This window comes from Scophthalmus maximus, chromosome 17 (assembly GCF_022379125.1).
Source record: "Scophthalmus maximus strain ysfricsl-2021 chromosome 17, ASM2237912v1, whole genome shotgun sequence".
NCBI classification, from domain to species: domain Eukaryota; kingdom Metazoa; phylum Chordata; class Actinopteri; order Pleuronectiformes; family Scophthalmidae; genus Scophthalmus; species Scophthalmus maximus.
Genome location: NC_061531.1, coordinates 18,602,260 through 18,625,285, shown reverse-complemented (window position 1 = coordinate 18,625,285; position 23,026 = coordinate 18,602,260). Strand labels below are relative to the sequence as shown.

Here is a 23,026-nt window from a genome sequence, read left to right as displayed (position 1 = left end):
ATTAGGAACAGGTGCAGACAATCACAGGAAAAACAAAGACACCAGAAACAAGACACGGGAAAGGAAGTGCAGCAACAAAAGGAAAAGGACTTCAAAATAAAACAGGAAACAACAACAATGGATCAAGAACCTAAGGGGAATAATAAAATAAACAAACTAAAGAGTCCACTATAACTTAATAGTTCTGTACCTTGCGGATCATGACAATATCATGCATGTTTGCATGTTTGAAGGCAGCAGCCCTCGGTTCAACGTCACGTTCAAAAGTATTAATTTCCAATATGTGTGTCGAGGATCCGAGCTAACGGGACGCTGCGACGGGGCACACGGGCAGTTTGAGCGTCAAATGAAGACGGAAGCCATTTTGTGTATGAATCAATAAGCACAGTGTGGCCCAATTAAAAACCGAATTTCTCAGAACAGAAATTACTTTGCTCTGTGGTGTTTTTTGATATAATGGGCAGTAGGCGTTATGTAACTGTAATTACAGGCGCACACCAGTGAAACATGAATTCATTGTTGAATCAGACATTGGCTTTTGATTACAGTTGTGTGTGTGTGTGTGTGTGTGTGTGTGTGTCGGGGGGTGGGTGGGTGCAATTACAACGGGGACATTGGCTCGTGATATATATATTGACAGAAACTGTTTTGCTGGGAGAAGGTATTTCGAAAGTAAACCCATTAGTATGCGTTTACTTTCCTGAAATTAAATTGAAATTGTGATTGATTTTGAAAAATTGCCAGTGAGCGTAGTGGAATTTAAACAGCAAGAACGGATCATTGTGACTGAGAGAGGAATAACTGAAGTGAAGAGCGCACACACACACACACACACACACACACACACACACACACACACACACACACACACACACGCACCTGCACCTTCAGTTGTTTCATTTCCTTTTGACAAGCTGTCCTGACCGGTGTGCGATCAGACAGGATTGTCTCCCTTTCCTGCGTCAACAGCAGAGATTATGTGGGAGGAGAAACATTTTGTTCACACTGACACTTGTTGTTTTGTTGTGTTTTTGTTTTTTTTAAGCTCTTCAGGAAGTTAATAAAATTTGCGGCGGCGGCACGAACGAGCGTTTTCTCAAATAAACTGACTTTTAAAATGTCGCTTTTCCCATCTCCTTTTCCTTCCCCTTCAGACGGGGATGCAAATAAAGAATTAAGAATAAATAAGACGTCAACTTCCTGTCATACCTATGGAGGATTTGATATCATAACCGATTACAGGGTTCCCGGGTTAAAGTAATATTCTACAGATGATATGAAGATGGATTTATTGTATCCCCACTTACAAAGAAAAAAGAAACGGCATGACTATATTAATCAACAAATCACTTCTGTATACAAATTTAAAAAAATAAATCAATTTGGTTTCACATTTTTCAGTTGATGTTAAATGGAACAAATAACTGTAGGGACAAATTTGTACAGTGGCACTGCCCACTTGTTCATGTATTCTTGATCTGGGGCTGTTTTCATGGTTTGGTCTAAGCCTCTAAAAGGTATAGACAACAATATTTGAGGGGTTTATTTTTCCAGCTGTGTGGCACAGCCAGGTCATCCAGCACCTTCGGGCTGAAGTGAAACGCCGAGTGCGAGCCAGACAGAACATCAGTGGCCGACGTCACTAATGCCTTTGTGGCTGGATGGGACCAAATCCCCGCAGCCAGGTTCCGAAATCTTGTGAACAGCCGAAAAAAAAACCCACGAGAGTGGAGATTGTTACGGCAAAATATCAAGTGCTTATGGTTTTGAAATAACATGTTGTTGCTACGTCTGAAATAATCCAGGTGTTCAAAATCCTCCAGACTCCAAACGCGTCTTCCGTTAATCGTATGCGGTATTTGATTATGTTCATTTAAGCTGTAAAGCTGCAGTTAGCTCTGCGCGTGATGTTTCAGAAAGCGGTAAGATGATGATATTGGACACGAGTCGGGTTTGCCTTATAGATCTGTGACGCTGGGGCTTTAAAAGACTAAAACACTGTGCACAGGCTGTGAGATCAGGGGTAAGCAGGACTATACTGTGGGAAGTTATCAGGATATTAGATTATCTCTTGTTGTTAAATCACCACGCTGAGGCAGCGCAACTAATAAAGTCCTCGAAAAAAGTTCAAACTAAAATGGAAATGCAATAACCAGACGCAAAACTGCTCAGCACACAATTCATCACATGACAAAAAAGAGCTTGCGTTTGTGTTGAAAGCTAAATAGAATCTGAAATACTTCATTGATCCAAGGAGGAGATATGCAGGAGTCCCTGGTTTACACTTGGGTTCACTGGGTGAACAATCCAAAACATTTTAAATATTGTAAAGCTTATGATTCAATTAATTTCTTATCAGTCACTGCCTTGTAAAAAAAACAATCCTTACACATTTGCCAGTAATTAATCCCATTAATTAGCATTTACTCGTTACGGGGTTGGGCTTCAGCTAACATTTTAAAAATATTAATAATTTAACTCATTTTATTAAGAGATTATTACATAACCATACAACATCACAACTGTGTTGATAAATAACAAGTGTAATCGCTCTGTGCACGTGAAAACAGTACGTGACAGAAACATCATAGCGGTTGTGTTTACTGTACCATAAAAAGAAAAAACCCTCAGAAAGTTAAAAACCAACTGTGGCCAATTCTCATTACTATCTGGTGAAAAAAACATTTTTCTGAATTAGGGCAGCCGGAGCAGCATTAAAAAGCCTCGTCTGATTCAGCATAAAGTTAACAATCAGTGGAATGTAACATTGTATTTTGGGATATTTCCCCCGATTGGTACTCGGCGACCTTCATCCCTTCATTCCACAGCCTGATTCAAACAGTCGAGAGACAGACGGTCGAATTAACGGAACGTGACACTAAGCAGGTCGTGGCATCTTCAAATAAGTGAGCTTGAAATGTTTAATTCCAGATCTTGATTATGTATTAGTCTCGCTTGAACGCTTGTTTCCCCCCACAACAATCCAATTAAATTTAGCCGGCCTGGTTTATATAGCAGGGGGTGGAATTGCTTTCAATGCATTAGATGTATTTTTGCACTCTCCACCTCCCCAGGGACACAAAAATCAATTTCATCCAAACTGTCTACGAACTAAAAAAACTCTCCTCGCTGCACCGCGTCCACTTGCACAAATCAAAGATGTGAGATAACAGTGCATACAGTCAGAGGATTGGGGATAACACCGGGGGCTGTGATAGATTATGGTTATGCTCACAGGTTTCATCAGATATATGAGGAGGAAAAGGCTTTTTCTTTCATTTGTTTTCCTCACCTGTACTTATTCATATCTGTGTTTTTGTTGCAAAGTTTAACAGGTTTTTAATTATCAACTGTTGTTATGTAGTTCTCTCAGGAGAATCCACGTTTCCCTGCGTCTTATGTCTGTGCTGCTCAACTGGCTGGCGTCGACTCACTCCTCCTCCCTCCTGCCTTGATATTCCTTCAGGTGGGGACCTACGAGGTGGGGATCCTGCAGATGAGATACCCCGTGTGGCCACGCTACGGCTCTTACCTGGAGCCCGTGTCCGACTACAGGCATCTGACGGTGGCCACGCTGGAGGAGCGGCCCTTTGTGATCGTGGAGGCGGTGGACCCTCTGACGGGTACATGTGTCAGCAACACCGTGCCCTGCCGACGCCAGTCCAACAAAACGGAGGCGTAAGTCGTGCTGTCACTCAACAACACTGACACCAGCATAACGAGCCAAAAACGGCACCTACACATCAACCTGGTCCCCGGTTCGAGTCCTGGTTTCCTGTCTCCACTGTTGCTGTCCAGTTATATGGTCAGGTGCTTGTGGTTTCTTGTCGTGCTTTTCATTATCGAAGGGTAGGGGGCACAAGGGTAAAAACGGAGAGTAATCGTTGCAGCATCATCGGTAAAGCCGGCGTTGAACCAGACCAATCTTGTTGAAGAGGTGAGCTGAGCCGAGAGGCAAAGATCTCTATTCACCAGCCGGGGCTGCGTTCCAACCCCTCACACCGGAGCGGTGGCCTCGGGTCGTACCTTTTCAATGACTCCAAAGATGGTGCCTTGGTTATAGCACCTCAACCACGGTGATGTTAAAGGATATGAGGGATTTTGAGATTCTCTGCAGTCCGTCAGCGTTTGCTGCATCAGTATTCGCAAATCGTGTGCAATGTGCGCGGCTCATCTCAAGTCAAACATTCAAAGAAAGCCGTCTTTACATCACGGTACAGTCCCACATGCACTCTCACATGTTAACATGCTCAGCCCAATTGATTTTGTATCCAGCTTGAGAGTGCCATTAGGTGGGAGATTAAGAGGCTCTTCCCGTGCCATTAGCCCAGGCATGGCTTCTTATCACTCAATGAGCTGAGATACTCATTATGCTGCTTGGCCAGAGAGCAATATCCCAGGGATCAACCTTCTGACCCAATCGGGAAAATATATGTGCTGCAGGGTAGGGTATCAATTAGACGGGGGGCGATTAGGCCATGTCATCAATCCCGAACACCTGCATACTGATATTGGTGTTCATTAGTGGTGGAGAGAGGCTCGGGCCATTATCCATTACTGACAATGGTGTTAACGAGACGAGGGGAATGGAAGATTGAGATGGCGTGCCTTCGGCGTTACAGAGCGACTGGGGTGCTTTATCGCTCATGCTGACCAAATCATTCTGCCGGCGTGAGAAGTGCATCCCTCCCCTCGTCGGACCACGGAACATTTTCACAGAGCTGCACGGAAATTCAGGGCAGGAGCAGATAAAGTCTTTTGGTGGAGGTTCAACAGAGCAATTGACACTTTGGGTCAGCGGAAGGAGACACTGACGGTGCAACGAAGGTAACGGTGAAGTGTGAAGATGCTTCAGGTCTTTGTGTATAGTGAGACGAAGGCCTCATCTTTAGATTCTTGCCATTAGCGCCTATTCTGTTGGTTCCATTTCTGAGCAGCTATTTACCCAGTCTGTCCGTCTCTTGTTGTTAATGTCAACTAATGTTGACCCTTAGTTACAGTCAAGCTGAGAATTGTGTTTCCTGATAGTCTGTGCAGAGCCACCTTTAATTATCTGAACTTCCTCCAAACCTTCAAGTTCCCCAATGGCCCCTCAACATCTCAGACACACATCAGCGCTTCCTCACTGGAAAGTCATCAGTCAATGTGGGTTTTCCATTTCAATCTCTCAGCGCCTTGGCCATTCGTTCATCTGTCTGTCCTGAGAGACAACTGACAAACGTACAATGAAAGTAGCCCAAAGCAGTTAACACACGCTCCTCTCCCGTTAAATCAGACACGGGCTCCGCTGGGATGAGGAAAAATCCAGAGTCTTTGGACTGCAGTCGGCCGGTCGTCTCTCGCGGCACACGGTGCTGCAGATCCATTCACAGGTATTGACCAAGGAAGATGAGCTGTGGATGACTCGCTTCGATTTTTCTCAAGATGGGATACAGACATTCACGGCTACACAGATGGCCACTGACAGTGTAGCGCGCATACGGGGAAATAACTGTCGGACAAATGCTGGTGCCTGCCACTATTGATAAAGCAGCTCCAAAACATTATTCAAACAATGTCCACACTTTGAATATATTACCTAATAGACTAATTCACAAGAAATTCCCAAAGACCCATTTTGGGGCGATTGGCAGCCAACTCGGGGCCCGGCCCTGAACAGAGGCAGCTGGTGAGAAGGGGGATGTTGGGACCTCTGTGTTTACTTGCTGGTCTGCTGAGGCAGCGTCGTGGCTCAGATCTGCCAGCTCGCCGCCGCGCCTGCTTGACTCATCGCCTCCTGGCCCTGACGGTCGGGCGCAGAATCCATCAGAACGACGGTCCCGGGGAGGGCGATTGGGTGACATGTCATTAGTGCTCTCTGCATCGTGTCCATGGCTCAGTGGTTCGCTGCCACATCACCTCACACTGCTCACCTCGTATGCTCTGAAGTGTGCCCATTTTGGTTTCTGCCAAAGCAAATGAACGCTCCAGAGATCACATACAAAGTCAATGCAAAGACGCGACTATCAAGCGAGTTTTCGCTGACTCCGTTGCAGACGGCCTTTCATCGTAACACGTCCAAGGTTACATCATCGGGTTGTTCACAGGCGTTTCCAATCCCCCCTCTCCTTTCTCCTTATCACTCTGTGTGCAGCCATAACCTGCAGCCATGTCTCAGTAAAGAACTGCTTTCCAGATATACGCACTGGGTCACAGTCAATGCACCAAGCTTATTTGCCAGTGACCTCCCGCTTCACAGCACAGGAGGAGAAAAGCTGTTTTTTTACTCCCCACTGAACACATTGTGAATTTGGGGGGCTCGCTCCGAGCAGAGTGGGTATCTGACAAGGGAGATACGTCTTCTTGGGATTTTGAAAAAAATACATTCACAGTACAGCATCTAAGGACGTCCACCGATTGAGAGTGGAAAAATGCAAATGAATCGTGGATTGATCCTTTAATTTGCTGGCGTCGTATCGATGTTTTAACTGCTCGATTTCTACTCTTCAGGAAACATTTTAAACACTGGTGGCGATGGCCAAGTTGCCATTACCCAGCCCGAGCGATGAGTTCCCCTCTGGTCTTGCAACTGTTTGTTTGTGATTCATTTATGTCAGATTTGTTTTGTGCCGCCCCAGCTGTCCGTCCATCTGCCGGGGCCGTCACATAATGCACAAGCCCGTGGACGAGCTCCAACTCCACCGACTGCAGTCCGCGAATAATTCTGACGTCAGAGTCGAAACGGTGGAGAGGTGAGGAGTGGACCGGTTCCCCACTCACCTCTCCACCTGCTCTACATCGACTTCTCCGTCTCTCGTTCCTTCGCAGCCATAAACTCTCATGGAAATCAGTGTATCATCGGAAATCTGTGTTTCAACGTCATTTAACGATTCTTCAGATTCTTTGGTTTCTGTGTAGGGATAATAGAAAAACATGCAGATATTGCTCAGTATCGGAAGAAATTGGAAATTTTTACTAATATCAAATGACTATTATTGATTTGACAATACGGTTGTATCCATATAAACTTACTACGTAATGTTTCTGTATGTGAAAAAAACAGAGGTACTGTATTCAAATTTTTATTAAATTACCTTAATGAGTACATTGTTAAGAAAAATAAGAGCATTGTCCCTCGTGTAAGCGAGTGCTCACTGCTGGGCTGCTGTATTGCATAAGATTATCATCTTACATGTGTTTTTTCCCATTATTATAGCTCTGCTATAATCACATAACGGCCTGTTCAAGGTTATTCTTTCTCCCCTTCTGCGCATATCAACCCTACAAATCAAAATAATTGCCAATGTTTCACAAGGAGCCATTTTCATTTCAAATATAAGCTTTTCCCATCATACAAATCATTTATTGGCTATGACAATAGATTTTTTTTCCCCTCAAATTGATAAAATAACGAGGGTTTAATAGCATCATCCATAACCATGACAACTAAGCAGTCCAGAACAACGGGGGGAAGGAAAGACAGTTGTTAAAGAGACAGCGCAGGAATGACACATGCACTGACGTCCACTCTCCCTCTCTTGTCGTTCAGCATTGTGGGTCACACCGAGGCGTACACAAAACTGTGCTGCAAGGGCTTCTGCATCGACATCCTGAAGAAGCTGTCCCGCACCATAAAGTTCTCCTACGACCTCTACCTGGTCACCAACGGCAAGCACGGCAAGCTGGTCCGCGGCATTTGGAACGGGATGATCGGCGAGGTAAGAACTGCTGCTGGTTTTACACAAAGATCAAGTTGAAGATCGCCAACGAGGTCGATTCTCCCGTTGGCTGGTTCTCAACGGGACAGAGTGAAGCAAAACACGTGTCCGCTGCTTCAGAGAGCCAACATTAAATGAAGACGTTCCCGTCGTCAGCGACACGGAGTCTTGAGGTTATTTGAAAGGTTCAGATTTGGCTCCGTTACAGTTATTGCATTGGCCTTGCGTGTGAAAAGCTGAATGTGCCAAACTGAATGTGCACGGGAACTTTTCTGATGAGCACATCAGGGGAAATATTCCTTTAATCGCATTGACGTCAGTGAATTAGAGTTGAAAATATATTATTTTTTCGAAGGGCGTTTTAATATTCAGTTGCTCCTTAGAAGAAAAAGGTTTAAGGAGCAAACTTCAGGATTAGAATATTGCACTTTCACAATGTTGCAAGAGATCTTGGCAATATCTGGATGAGACATCCTGACTTCTGCATCAGAGACTGCTGGATCCTATGTTTCATATTTTCATTTGAGCATCATTCCTCAGATCCTCCCTGACTGATTAATAACCTCGACAGCTGCCAAACCATATACCAGGTTAAAGAATGGAAGTTATTCGGTTACTTACGTTGTATTGACCAGGTCGCGGATTGAATGAAGATTTGTACGTGTTAATACAAATTGTCTTGGAGCGAAAACACAACAGTTTAAAGTTGCAACATATTGCTCACAAAACCTACAGTAAAACATTAGTTTGTACGTATGAAAATCATAATTTTTAACTTCTGACACCCGGTGAAAGTAATAGTTGGAATCCTGTTCTTTCATTACGAGTCCCGCGTCAAAGTGAAAACCTCAGACGTGAGTCTTTAATTTTTTGCTTTGGCTAAAAAATTACATTTAAAAAATGGATAAAGCAATATCCAGTCAAGATTAGTGAGGACACGGACAAGTTGCAAGGTCACTGTGGTGGGTGCAGGAGGAACTGTACGAAAGAGGAGGAGGAGGCGTGTCGATGTGAGTAATCACCACAGTCAGGTCGCTCCGGACCCGCCCTCCTCTTCAGGAGTCGGAGAACACAACATCGGTTTGCGTCTTTCCCCACGACTTCCATCCGAAACAAGGGACTGTGCCCAATGAGGCATCGACCTCCGCAGGGGAGCGTACAGTCTGCATTAGTGCTGGCAGTGTAAATCTACCATCAGCATGATGAACAGTGGTGTGGTCGGACTGAAAGTTGAAAGGAGAGGGAGTCACGGGGAGTCCAGTGGAACGCTGCGAGGTTCACAACCTCATATCGAAAATAGCATCACTTCCTCTTCAGCCAAGACCATCAGCGACCTTTGCCCCGCAGCGATTACTGTAGCTCCACTTCCTGCCTTACGTAACAGACATTATGCTTCAGTATATTAGTACATTACACTATATACAACAATACTTTACAATGGATTAGAGATGGATTAGATGGCGGATCAAGCTTCACGTGGAAATGTCACCGCCGCCGTCCGTCTGGCATGTTTGGTTGTGTCGGCGCGTGTGTTGACATCAGCGACGGATGAGATTTAACTCAAAGGTCACCAGGCGTCCATTATTACCAAAATTACGACAGCGCCAGGCAAACGTTTGCACTTTCAAGCCACAACAAAAAGATGATCTGTCGACTTTCGTCCCCGTCACAGGTGTTCTACAAACGGGCGGACATGGCCATCGGCTCGCTGACCATAAACGAAGAGCGCTCGGAGATTATCGACTTCTCGGTGCCGTTCGTGGAGACGGGGATCAGTGTGATGGTGGCCAGAAGTAACGGGACGGTCTCACCATCTGCCTTTTTGGGTAAGATACTTGACAGGAATGAAAACATAGGGCTTTGCATATCGTTTTATTTTTTTAATTCACTTTGTGTATTGTCTTTTGCAGTGTCTGTTATTTTGATCAACATAATAATATTGTATTTTAATAGTTTTTAATAGTTTTCTGGTCAAACTGTCCATGATTATATTTTCTTCATAATCTTCAATAGCATTGTATTATAACAATTTTTTTTATTGTCTTATTTTTGCAGTTTTAATATTAATTGTATTTATTACATGTAATTTCTTCTTGGCTTCTTGGCCACTCTGATCCCTTGCAGAACCGTACAGTCCGGCCGTGTGGGTGATGATGTTCGTCATGTGTCTGACCGTCGTGGCCATCACAGTCTTCGTCTTTGAATACTGCAGTCCAGTCGGGTACAACCGCAGCCTGGTCACTGCCAAAGGTGAGTCTCACCTCCCTCCCCTGGCCACGCTGAAAATTCAACGCGAATGCGACGAATTCTGGACCGTTTTGTGCAACAACCGTATTCGCCACGACGTAGCAAACAACTCACACGGAGGTCGGGTCCACCTCACGTAACTATTATTACATTATACGATTATACATATATGAACACATAGTTATGGACAACGAATAACTTCTTTAAAATGTTACACACTGTAGCTTTAACTCATCATTCACATTAATGAAGTTGGATAGAAGTTTTTGTTTGTACATTTGTATTCACACGATGAAAATGGTTTTCTTTTTAAATTTGCTCTGAATACGCAGTTTGATACATCACAATAAAATTAAATTTTATTTTGCCATCATGCAGACAAAAGCAGGAAATGGAAAGGCATAATGTGATTTAAGTAATTCGTTAGGGTATCCGCATCCCTGCGCTCCCACAAAGAGCCGCGGCACACACTCGACTCCAGGGGCCGGAGAACCTGCGAATCTAAAGACTTTCTACAGTGGCCACATGTCGGATCAATGCCTGGAAAATTGAGACACTGCGGTTTCATCTCGGAGCCATGTGGTCTATAAAATATCTTTTAATGGATGAAGTGAGGCCAACAGGGGGGCCCCTCTCCTGGCTCGGCTCCAGATCTTTTCTCAGATGCCTTTGTTCTCTTCACGTAGCGGCGACATGAAAATCAATTTGATACATTTTACTTTGGACTTTGGACACCGAGTTTTCTTTCAGACACAACCAAGTCACAACTGTGACAGATGTGCACATTGGCTCCGTCCAAATTCAGATTTGTTCTAAAGTGAAATAGGCAATAAAAGGTTGCGGGGGGGACTGATGTAATGTCCTTGTTGAACATAATACATGATTTCTCTTAATGTAAATTAGATGGGAACAAAAGGGAGGATAAATCAGCAGAAACTACATTTACGTTTCCACAGCTCTGGCAGTCATACTAATAATGGGACCATTAGGCTGCAGTCACTGTACAGGACTGAGTGTACTTCCTCCAGCGTTGTCCACCACGTTCAGACTGTACCGTAACCCTCCTCAGATCCCGGCGGTCCCACCTTCACCATCGGGAAGTCCGTGTGGCTGCTGTGGGGAATCGTCTTCAACAACTCGGTGCCCATCGAGAATCCGAAGGGCACCACCAGTAAGATCATGGTGCTGGTCTGGGCCTTCTTCGCCGTCATCTTCCTGGCGTCCTACACGGCCAACCTGGCCGCCTTCATGATCCAGGAGCAGTACATCGACACCGTCTCGGGACTGAGCGACAAAAAGGTACAGAGCCCCCGCCACCGCGGCCGACCGTCCCGTGTGTGTGTTGTTGTTGGACGTACAGATCGGGATTATTTTTGCGGTGTGTGGTAGATCTATGAGAGGAAAATTGCCAAATATCTGATGGCCCTCGGCCATTGGGCCATCGGGCCTTCAGATATTTGTTGGACAAGGAGTTCATTGACTAAGTATTGGACTTGGTTTACATCCAAGACTCTGTAGACGGGAATGACTGTGAAAGGCCTTTGAATGAAATACACAAGAGGATTTTTTACGGAGCAGACGGTGATAATAACTTCTGGTACCTTTTGCATATACTTTTCTGGCCTGCGGATGTGTTTTTTATACGAGTACTGACAAGGAAATCCGCGTTAAACCGTCAGCAGAAGAAATGATTTGTCGACTCTTTGATCCGCAGGCGACTGAAAGGATTAAGGAGGTATTTGTGGAAAAAGAAGACCAAGCTGTCCACCGCTCATTATGACTTTGGCAGGCGTTTACAATTCTCGTCTCATTATATATTGACTCCGCTATACGCGGAGAACGAAACGGAGCCATTTCAAGAGCGAGTCCACAGATTAACAGCATCCCGTGTTGGAAAAAGGAGGGTTGAATCGCCGGTCAGTCCAGCTGTGTGTGAACCCCTCGGGTTAAGTAAATGTAAATGAGGAAACAAGATGAAGCCACAGAAAGTGACCTTGCATCAGAGGAGAGAGTGATGGAGTCGAGCACAGCGACTCTGTGTTAAGGCAGATGATTACTTCATCCCCACAGAGCGGACACTTCACTTATCAAGGAAGTCCTTGTGCTAGGGGGGTAACACATCATGTTGACTCTGACATCGCCCTTCCTCCTGTCCACCATTCGTCTGCGTCGCACTACATCTCTGTTCTATATGAGCAGAAAATGTTGCCGGCAAAATAGGAAAACCCAGGGAGCTGGGCACGAGCCCTTTGGTCAAACACTTTGAGCAACACATGTTAACATTTTCCTTGTGAGAGACCTCCCGTGGGTCTCGACAAAGGTCAAAAATAGCAGGATGTCTTCATAGAGGTGACGTCGGCGTAGCCATTCAGAGCAACACAGATTCTCATCCTACAATCGACATATCTCATAGCCATGACCGCAATCTATCCCTTCGCCGACACACATCATTGTAATAACCTAAACGCAGTTGTTTGTGTAATGGTCATTTATCACTTGACGGCATGGTATCCTTTCTCTGTTGAACCTTCATAGTTCCTGGTTGTAACAACTACTACTACTACTACTACTACTACTACTACTACTGTCCACTCTTTACACAAACCCACAATTTGACATCCTGGAAGTTCGAGGTTTCTACCATTTTGATCTTTTTAAGTTTTTTTAATTTAGTCTGTTTTGAGGATGGAGGACGGACGGAGGACAGATTTTAAAGACTCTCAGGGATAAACTTGACCTTGATAGATTGCTCAAGAGTTTGATAACAGAGCGCCTTTTACTAACGTACCGCGAGCATATCTGCCTGAGGTTAATGAAAAACTGCAATTTTGTCGATTGCCTCTCCACCCTGTCCCACTTCCTGCCCCCACAGCTAATTAAATGCATACAGTGCTGCCAAAAGCAGAAGAATAAAATGAGAAGTTCAATTTTCACCGCAGACAAGAAAGGGATGAAAGAAACTCGGATCCCTCTGGGACACAAGAGTTCCTCTCCTGATAGTCAGGCCTTTGAATTGTAGAGTTAGATGTGTAAATGAACAGAGCGAGAGAGGCCGGCGAGATAAGCAGCATGAAAGAAAGCACTCGGAGGTTGTGGCAGGAAATGACAAAACCGCCAGCGTGGTGAGTGTCAGTGTATCAGTGGCTCAGAGCTTTTCATCTGGGCCAACGGCCAGAACGACACGACGCAGAGTGCCGTACGGACATCGCAAACACAAACACCATATGCTCATAAGCCAAGGACTCTACAATGACAGTTCATATATGTTTGAACATGAAAAATTGTGCAAAACCATCAATATCAGAGATTCATTTTTTTCCGTTCAACCCTCTCGCCACCTCTTTTCTCGACAGTTTCAAAAGCCGCAGGAGCAGTATCCTCCGTTCCGCTTTGGTACGGTCCCAAATGGCAGCACGGAGCGCAACATAAGGAGTAACTACCCCGAGATGCACTCCCACATGGTCAAATACAACCAGAAGGGAGTAGAGGATGCCCTGAACAGCCTCAAAACAGGGTAGGTGTCTGCCAAGCGTTGTAATACGGTATACATGTATATTATATACATACACACAGCAGAACTGGAAAAAGTAAAGCGGAGCCAAAGGGTCATGAGTCCTTTTCTGTACTAGGAAACTGGATGCCTTTATCTATGACGCTGCTGTGCTGAACTACATGGCTGGCAAAGACGAGGGCTGCAAGCTGGTGACCATTGGCAGTGGCAAAGTGTTTGCCACCACTGGCTACGGCATCGCCCTGCAGAAGGATTCACGCTGGAAGCGACCCATCGACCTGGCTCTGCTCCAGTTCCTGGCTGATGGTAATTTATTTATATGTACATGCAGGACGCACGGGGAGAAATCCTGGATTTCATTGAATATCACCAATAATGTTACAATAGCTACAATAAGTGTTTTTTTTTTTCCATAAACCCAAATGTGAATTAATGAATTTTCATCAATAAAAACTGCCATTTTTAAAGAAAAACTATAAAAGGGTCAAGGGGGAAATAGTATGAATATAAGGTACAATATGTTATGATAGTAAACATTTTAAACCAAATCATGAATGTGTGTCGATAAATCTAGTTTCAAGAGGTGGTTTGTAATGTGGACAGTTTCTCTGCTAGCCTGAGTTCCTCTGGCAAAAATATTTTTGAAGCCTCTGGCAGAAGCCTGATCACCTGCGGCAGCAATATGCAATAAATGGTAAGAGGGATTATGCAGCTCATTGCATATGTCAAACCGAGAGGCCACACACAAAGTGCTGTGAAGGCTAAACTAAAAGTAGGGGAAAATAGTTTTCACATTATTTGGACTATCTAGTATAACCTGGCATATACAGGGATTTAATAAATTAGCAGATTATCAATAAGCCTTATCCTCAAGCCAAACCGCCTTGAGGATACCCCCAACCTGGGGTGAAGGGTTAGGACATTTTATTATCCCATGGAAATGCATTTCGTGAGAGGTTGTCAAATGTTTCATTACTCACTTAAAAAGTTCCCTACATAATACAGTTGTGCAAACAAGGGATTAAGCCTGTACCGTAATGCTGTGCTCCTCACACACAGGTGACACGCAGAAGCTCCAGACAGTCTGGCTAACGGGCATCTGCCGCAACGAGAAGAAGGAGGTGATGAGCACCAAGCTGGACATTGACAACATGGCGGGGGTCTTCTACATGCTCCTGGTGGCCATGGGCCTGAGCTTGCTGGTCTTTGCGTGGGAACACCTGCTCTACTGGAAACTGCGTCATTCGGTCCGCAAGTCAGAGCGCCTGGACTTCCTCCTGGCTATCAGCAGAGTACGTAACCCTGCAGAGACCGCACATCGGTTCACTTCACTGCAATATACAGCATTTATAACCTTTATGCAATGTTTAAAATATTTGGCCAATGAAATGTAGGACGTAAACGCAGCAACATGGGAAGTACAACTTGTGTCGTTCCATAAACGCTCGTGTGTGTCTTCCAGTAACAGCTGTGGATGTGAAATCTTCAGTAGTGAAGATTACAGCTCCTTTTATAGCCGAGTTGTGTTTGCTCTATGAACATTTTCAAATTAAAGTAATCTTACGGCCAAACAAGCTACAAAACACCACGCAGACAGAAGCTGCAGGCGACGTGATGGTTACGCATGCGACGGCCTCGCTGCATGAATAATATGCAGTTATGAAGCCTGCTGTCGTCCTTCCGGGGTATCCTTCAAAACGTAGCTTTGACAAATATTGTCGGTGCAGTCGAATCAAATCAGTGAAGAACCATGGTTCTGCTCAGGGACAACAATATAAAAAAAATATAACAAGACAAAAAATGAGTTGAAAGCAATAAAAGAGGATTTCATGGATACTTGCTGCAATATTGTGATGGTCGTCACGCCCGAGAAATTGAATTTAAATTGCCCCATTAAAACACCTTCATCTGTGTGTCAACAGCAGTCAGAGGTCAGATTAAGAATTCCAAAGTGATGCACAAATTTGAAAGTAAAATAAAGCCACTGGGATAAAAAATGGAGGAACTGACATGGTGGGTGCATGATCAGCAACTCATTTATATGCTTGGTCCGGGGTTTTGTAAGATCCGGCCGTGCTAACAACATTTCAAACTCTAACATAAAAACTACCCAAAAACAACAATGAATCTCTTTCTGCGTTGACAGTTTTTCTATATGACTTGTTTTCCACTTAATTTGCTCAGTTTAAATTGATGGATATTCTATAGAAACTGACCAAAATGAATCAAGACGACAGTTGTGAAACATGCCTGAAAGACTTTTGGGAGCTCAGTGGATCGTCGCGGTTCATTCTGGAATCTGATAAGGCTTTAAAATAGTAAATTCACCTCTCCGTCTCCCTGCAGGGCATCTACAGCTGCTTCAATGGAGTGGAGCAATCTGACCGCAACGGGAGCATGCCGAGTCCGGACGTCACGACCACCTACACACAAGCCAATATGCTGAAGATGCTGAAGACGGCCAAGGACATGGTGTCCTCCGCCAGAGTGGAGAACTCGCTGGACAACGCCACCAAAACACTAGAGAGCTGGAGCAGGCGGGGGGCCGACAATGTGCGGGCCGGCCTGCCACCCCGAGTGATGGCCACGGACATGACCCACGGCCGTCTACCCTACATCTCCAGCATCACTGACAACCACTCGCCCTACCCCCACAGGGCCCTCACACCCACGTTCCCAGGTCATTACGGGGACACCTCCACCCAGCCCCTCCTCGACAAGCCCCGCGTGGTGACCCGGCCCACCCCACTCCGCTACACGCTGCCCGCTCGCAGCAGTCAGCACGTCCTGGAGAGAACTCTGCCCATCTCCAGCCTCAGCAGCCCACACATTGCCATGAGGGACCCTGCTCCCTCTGGTTCAGCCAACCCCCACCACGGCGGCAGGCTGTATGTGGAGAATCCGGCGCGGCACCCCACGACTCATTTTGTTCCCTACAGGGAGTTTCAGGTGCCCGATATCTACGTGGAGCACAAAGGGCCAATAAGGAGGAAGTTTAGCTACCCGCCTGACTGTGTGACCCGGAGGAGGCGGTCCCACAGCTATGTGTTTGATGCTGCAGACCCCAGAGCGAGAGGCGACTACGATGAACCTCGATCCTGCCTTGCTGAGTTGAGGGCAAATCAACTCCTCAACAGCCACGCCTCTGATGCTGCTGCCCTTTCCTGCACCGCGAGACACTACCCAGGCGGCAGCAGCACCAGCTGCAACTCCTGCATGAAGTCTTATCTGGAGCCCGAAACGGATGACATACCACTCCTGGGGAAGGACAAACTCAACCGCCGAGCCTCATTTCTCAGAGCCACATGGGGCAACGACAGGGTCCATCAGGTAGACGAAACAAAGCCCTCCACATCCAAATCTCCCTCCGCCCGCGCAGACATGCCTGACTTGTTTCCACGGGTGGTAGTGGCCAACCCGAAACCCCACAAGCTATATGGCAGTCTGGGGAACAACCTGTCCTGCTACCCCTTGGCTGCTGAGCCTGCGTACTTGGACCCAGCGCACATGGGCTCCTACCCATACAAGCAAAAGCTCAAGTACTCCGAGTCCACCCGGCTGCCCTCGTACAGGGAAGCCATCCTGCAGAATGCCGCCGCCCTGCGCCGCTCCTCCTCCACAGTGGTGCACAGACACTACTCCACCTACCTGAACTCATACACAGACTTACCAGTGTATGTGGGGCCACTGGCCCAGGGACCGTCCCACCTGTACGACGGTTCCAAGGACATGTGCCACCTGTTCCCCTGCGCAAGCCACTGCCCTGACAACGCAGCAATGCTGCCTCGTATGAGTGACAGGCAGGTGGTGTACCACAACAATATGTTCGGGGCCTACGACGCCACAGGGAAGAGGGAGGACCCAGGCCCTGCGAGCAGAGAGCGGAGGCAGGTGTTGGTGGCGCGGAGAGTTAACAGTCCCTATGTGCCAAAGCCCTGGGGCAGGGTATCCAGCCTGGAGTCTGAGGTCTGAGCCACCATCCTTACTGGACCGCCAATCGGCTCTCACGCCGAGTCCCCTCTGAGGAGGGGGTATGCCTGGGGGGTTCACCCTTCAGCCTCTGGTTAAAGCAAAAATCTAACTCTACACCAACAGTGTATTTGAGAGCGCCGACTCTCAATTATGAGTGCAATAAATATCCTAGGCAGCGAAAATGTAAAAGGTGAAGACACTGAGAAGTGAATTGATGCTGGGACTTTGTAAGCCAAACTAATAATAGCAAAAAAAAAAAAAAAAGAAAAAAGAAAAGGCATTATTAGGAAATTATTTAATACATAAAAAATTTAACCTAGTGATTGTTATTTAAAGGATTTTTAAATGATGTGTTGCAATGTGAAAGACTACTGGGAGATATTATACTGTAGCCTCTCAATCTGAGTACAACTTCAGATGTCCCCCCCCCCCCCCCCCACCATCATTTCAGTACTCACCATTTCACCATTTCAATTGAGAGATCAATCATCAAGATCATTTTGTCATCAAACCCCCTGACATCTCTTCTGTGAATTTTCCAGCACCACGACCTTGGGTGCAAAGTTGCTTCTGGGGCTTTTCTGCTCCTTAGTCCATTACTGTAATTGACTAGGATTTTAAAAAAGGGAAAACCATTATTATTTAAAATATATATATAGATATATATCATGTGTATTTCCAATGTTTCACTTCCCTTTAATAATAAAGAACAAGGTCATCTCAAGGACCTTTTTGGAATCATCTGTCATCTCGATCTGTATGTAAAACATGCTGATGTAATGAATGTGACTCTACTTTTTACCTGTGCTCTGTTGTACACACAATTTATGATTTCAACTCTGTCAACTCACACAGAACAGGTGATTATGTGAATACAGTATAAATACAAAGTTGATAATGAATGTCTGTACTTCTGACCTTGGTGTGTTCCGACAAAATGCCTCCTCCAGCCATTACCTGGGAACAGCCCATAGTGGATGAGATAGATGAATCTAGATATTTGTCGATGCAGATGATTTGGATTTATTTGGGGAGCTGTCATGTCGTCGGTCTTTATATATATACGGTCTCGGGCGCAGGACAACTGTCGGGTTTACTTCCGTAAAAGTGATTCACCAAAAATCCTCTGCCAAAAGCACGACTTCAGTGAGCTTTGAGGGGGGAACAAGACATTGCATTATTTAATTAACATAACCAGGATTGATGCTCCGTCACTGCACAAATCAATAGCGTGAGATCATCACAGCTGCGCAAGTGCCGAACAAGAAGCGTGAGAGAAAATGAATTTAATTCAGCCACCAAAGCAAAAATGTATTCAGAATTAAGAGCAGATATACAAACCAGCAGCACAAGAGTTCAAACTGACATAATAATCAACCAGAAGCAGAATTGGAGAACAGCAGCATGAACAACCATGTATTTCTGAGCACGCTGAACACACAGCGCCAAGTTCCGGGGTGCGTGGACACAAACGTGTGCTTCACACGTCAACGGCGATTCATCTAGAAATCCATTATTAACTGTTGCAGCTCTAACGTAAACTGTGTTACACCATTTTAGGACCTGGGATTTCCCTGTGAAGAAATTAGTGGAACTTAAGGATCAACGTTCAAAAAGACCAATACACACGCAGGGTCTCTGCAGGATTCACCAACTGAAGGTTGAGAATTATAACATCAATGAAAAAACCTTTGGGATGAGAATTATTAGAATTATTATAAGAATTATGATGTAAATATTACCAAGTGCATGGATTTACTGATATTTATATCACTAGGACCTTTATTTTCCAGTGTGTGCAGCCAATAACTATATTTATCATCAATATGCAGGACTGTACAGTGGAAAAGTTGCTCCGCTCGGCTTGGCGCACTCTCCCTGATATCACAGACTGAGGCCCAGGATCATAAAGAAGCGCGACGCTCCTAATTGGACAAAGAGAGATTAATGCCACGAGCACTTAATACGTGTGAGAAACTGACTCCCGGCTGAATAAACCAATTTGTGGAAACGCAGTGAGTAAATGTTCTGCAGATGGATGGACGAGCTCTTTTCACTGGCCAGAGCGGTCTCCAATAAGTTTCACACAGTAATTAATGTTTAATTCTGTGATCTGTGCGCTGCGCAACGTGACAAACTCATTCCCTCGCGCGCGCCGCGATCTACGAATTCTCGGAGTGGTGGAGCGCGTACGGGGGACGAGCCATGCGAGACATTTCTTTTTTCTTCTTCCAATTTTACCTCATTAATAGTGGATGTTTTTTTTTTTCAGATCTAAAGTCTGGGACTGCGTTACTGAATATGATTTCACTCTTGATTCCCCTTCAGCACGTTGAACACGTCAAAGTTAGATCTATTCAGTGGGCACATCTGAGTGTCTCTTGGCCAGAGAGAAGTCGACCACGGTGCTAACGTTCCATTTGGTTGAGGATGTTCGTCTAGGCATTCACGTGGACAAGCGAACACTGACAAACACCGGATCAACGTGACGGGTGTCACTCATTTTCCGGATCAATCAGGGGGAAAAATGACGCGTCGCTTTCAAACAGCATTAAGACGAACACTGTCAGACGGAGTAATAAAGTGGAAACTAAGTGGTAATTTAGTCCTGATGAACGGGCCGGGGAAGGCGCCAGGAAAAAAACATAATGACACTGGATTCCTGGCCTGGCTGCCAACGCTCCGCCGCGCCGCGGTCGTCGTGCCAACTTCATTTTGGGCCGTTTCTGTGCAGTTGTGGAGACCGTCACTTCATAATGAGGACATCTCATAGGTCACACACACACACACACACACACACACACACTCAGAGGTCAGTGAGAGTTCAAACTAAGCTCAGAAGTGAGTGGTGTTTCATCTTATCATTTTTCCTCCACGCAGGAGAGGAAGAATTGATTCTTCTTGTTTTTTTCACACGTTGAGAGAAACACAACGTGCCATAAAAAAACACCTACAGTTGGTTTCCCTGGATACGGATCTGTTCATGCAGTCTGTTCGCCTGAAAACACACAAACCAAACAACAACAACAACAACTACGACACAATGCTTCACTTGCACTCTGCGTTTCCGCTGCCTCTGCTCCGCCCCTCGCGCTTTCTCCTCGACCCCTTCACTTAACCCGCAGACGGCGTGTTAGCGAAGTGTTTAATCAAACCACCTGGACGGAAAAGAGCTGGCTCAGAGCCCGACACACACACACACACACACACACACACACACACACACACACACTGACCCGTCGAGGCCCTTCTCATTAGCACAGTCATGGTGTGTGTGTGTGTGTGTGTGTGTGTGTGTGTGTGTGTGTGGACCAGGGGCGGAGGCCGAGGCCCGCTGTTCGCCTGACGGATCCCTGAACTCCCCGTCCGCCGCAGGGATGACAGCTCTGCGCAGGGAGCCCGGACAGAATAACGGGAAACGGGGCGTGAAAAAAGATTCAACTTTTTATTCCGCCGGATCGCGACCGTCAAAGTCGACCGTGTCACCTTCAAATGACCCCCTTCATGCAGCGGGGGGAACGCAGTCGCTGCTGCGACTTGCCGAAAACTTGGTTGTAACATAATTCTGTTTAAAAAAACGCTGTTTGGTATTGACCGTATTTATTTCGGTGGGTTTTGGTTTGCGCGGCTGTCGGACCTCGACAGGCCTCTGGTAGATGGGTGAAGAGTTGAATGTGTGTGTGTGTGTGTGTGTGTGTGTGTGTGGTATTAGGGGAAACGTGTCCATGTAGTTTTGATGAATGACCTGGATCCATTTCATCAGCCCATGGGAGGAGGGAGGTGGGTTGTGGACATCCGGTCAAAGGCATCACTAGATTAGGCTAATGGAAGAATAAAATAATGCCGTGAAGCGACTGGTATGGATTAAAGCGACGGTGTTGACCCCCTCAATGTCGCCAATTATAAAATATTGAACCATTACGTAGAGGAGGGGTGGGCGGATCAATATTCTCAGTCTATGATCATTTTGTAAAAGATGTTCATATCTTTGCTCTTTATAATCATTATACATGATCCATAATGTACAAATGGGAAGAGCATCATGTAGGTATAAGTGTATTTATCATTATTTTCATAGTTATTTGTATAAACTTTTCATGGAGAGTTATGTTAAATTTTTGTTTTCCATTGCTTTTTTTCCAAGGAAACACAAACATAAGATTTTTTTTTTTAATAAAGAGTGGTATGTAATCCCATGAGTGATGGGCCAAATGTTTGTCGAGACATGCAAATAAGGATTAATTAACTTTATCTGTTTTATTGGAAGCGAAACTTGCCACAACCCAAAGATGCGTCAGAGCTTCGTCTCCTGTCGAAGGTCCAAAACGCCTCCAACCAAACCTGAGCATCGTCTCAGATTAAACCTTCAGAGGATCATTCATATTTAGAAAAGGGAGGGGGGGGGGGGATCATGAGAGGGAATTCTGGCCTAACTTCAAGTTCTTCCAAGTTTGACAATGAAGTTGTTCCTTTACTCTCAAAGTGTTGCTGGAGTTAGTTTGCGGGGGAAAAGTAAACAGAGAAGAAAAAGAAAATCTTGATGCATTAATCTATGCAAATGTTTTCTCCTCCATCTTATCATTCAACAAAAAAACATCCTTTCACGTCGTTCACGAATGTCCACACGTTCCGGACCGGGTGAATGAAACGAAGCAGTTTTGTTGAGGATGGATCCACGAGCCACGGGACACAGGCCAGCAACAGGCGCCTGGTGGATCCAAGTCCTTTGGCAGCGGGCCGGTCCACCGGGCCCGCGGGGGCATCAGCATTACGCTGTGTCTGTGGGGCAGATGCCGCGGCATCTGGGCCCCGGGGTTGGCAAGTGACCGAGCAGACCGCGGGGCAATGCGCTGGGACCGGCAGTGAGCCGGGGCCAGGAGCCCACGCAGGCTCAGCGGAGCAGATTGGCGGCCATGACGGAGCCCGATTTCCATCAGCCATTATCCCAAGGCCTGCAGTTGAGTCGGGGTCCCGCAGGGGCTTTCCTCTGAGCTGCACTCTCAGGACAAGATGGTGGGCCACACGCGTTAGTGTCTGCGGTGCCAGGACAGCAGGGGAATGGGATGATGCACCACAGAATATAGTTGAGTGTTCAGTGCTTACAGGGGCAATTCTGCTTCATATCAAATAGATTTTGGACATAAAATCATATGTTTGGCTTCTCTCAAGAATGTGCATGCAGAGGGAAGATAAAGCCAACCTGCAGTTTAATGACTTGTCGCACAGAGAGGAGACACAATAAAAGGAAAAATCCAAACAAATGAGCTGAAAAATATGATGTTCCAAAAGAAAATAATGGGTAACATTCCTGAGAGGGCAGTGTTATAAAAATCCCCCCAAAAAGGAAAGTTCATCCCGAGTTCACAGAATCTACGACAAGCTGAAGCTGTTCTGAAGGCTTGTAGTAAAGTTTTTTTGTTCTGTGTCATTCACTAAACCATGTAGAGGCACAATTTGAAAAACATACATTTAAAAAAATAGCTTTTAAAATGTATTGTTTACAGTCAGAAGTTTAAATGTACAATATTAGATACATTCAAGTCACGTCTCAAATCCCTTTCTGTTAACTTGATTATTATGTATTATTCTTTCCTGCAGG

General features: G+C 45.6%; 1 protein-coding gene across 1 annotated transcript in view; it reads left to right on the top strand.

Moving 5' to 3' along the window:
- Positions 1 to 18,329, top strand: part of grin2ca (glutamate receptor, ionotropic, N-methyl D-aspartate 2Ca) — a 46,629-nt gene extending 28,300 nt beyond the window's left edge. The window contains exons 5-13 of the mRNA XM_035616523.2: positions 3,467 to 3,678; positions 7,529 to 7,697; positions 9,370 to 9,523; positions 9,822 to 9,947; positions 11,014 to 11,243; positions 13,298 to 13,458; positions 13,574 to 13,761; positions 14,515 to 14,747; positions 15,802 to 18,329. Coding sequence (XP_035472416.2) covers positions 3,467 to 3,678; positions 7,529 to 7,697; positions 9,370 to 9,523; positions 9,822 to 9,947; positions 11,014 to 11,243; positions 13,298 to 13,458; positions 13,574 to 13,761; positions 14,515 to 14,747; positions 15,802 to 17,427 — 3,099 coding nt within the window. The 3' untranslated portion in view covers positions 17,428 to 18,329. The remainder of the gene's footprint in view (positions 1 to 3,466; positions 3,679 to 7,528; positions 7,698 to 9,369; positions 9,524 to 9,821; positions 9,948 to 11,013; positions 11,244 to 13,297; positions 13,459 to 13,573; positions 13,762 to 14,514; positions 14,748 to 15,801) is intronic.
- The last annotated feature ends 4,697 nt before the right edge of the window (positions 18,330 to 23,026 follow it).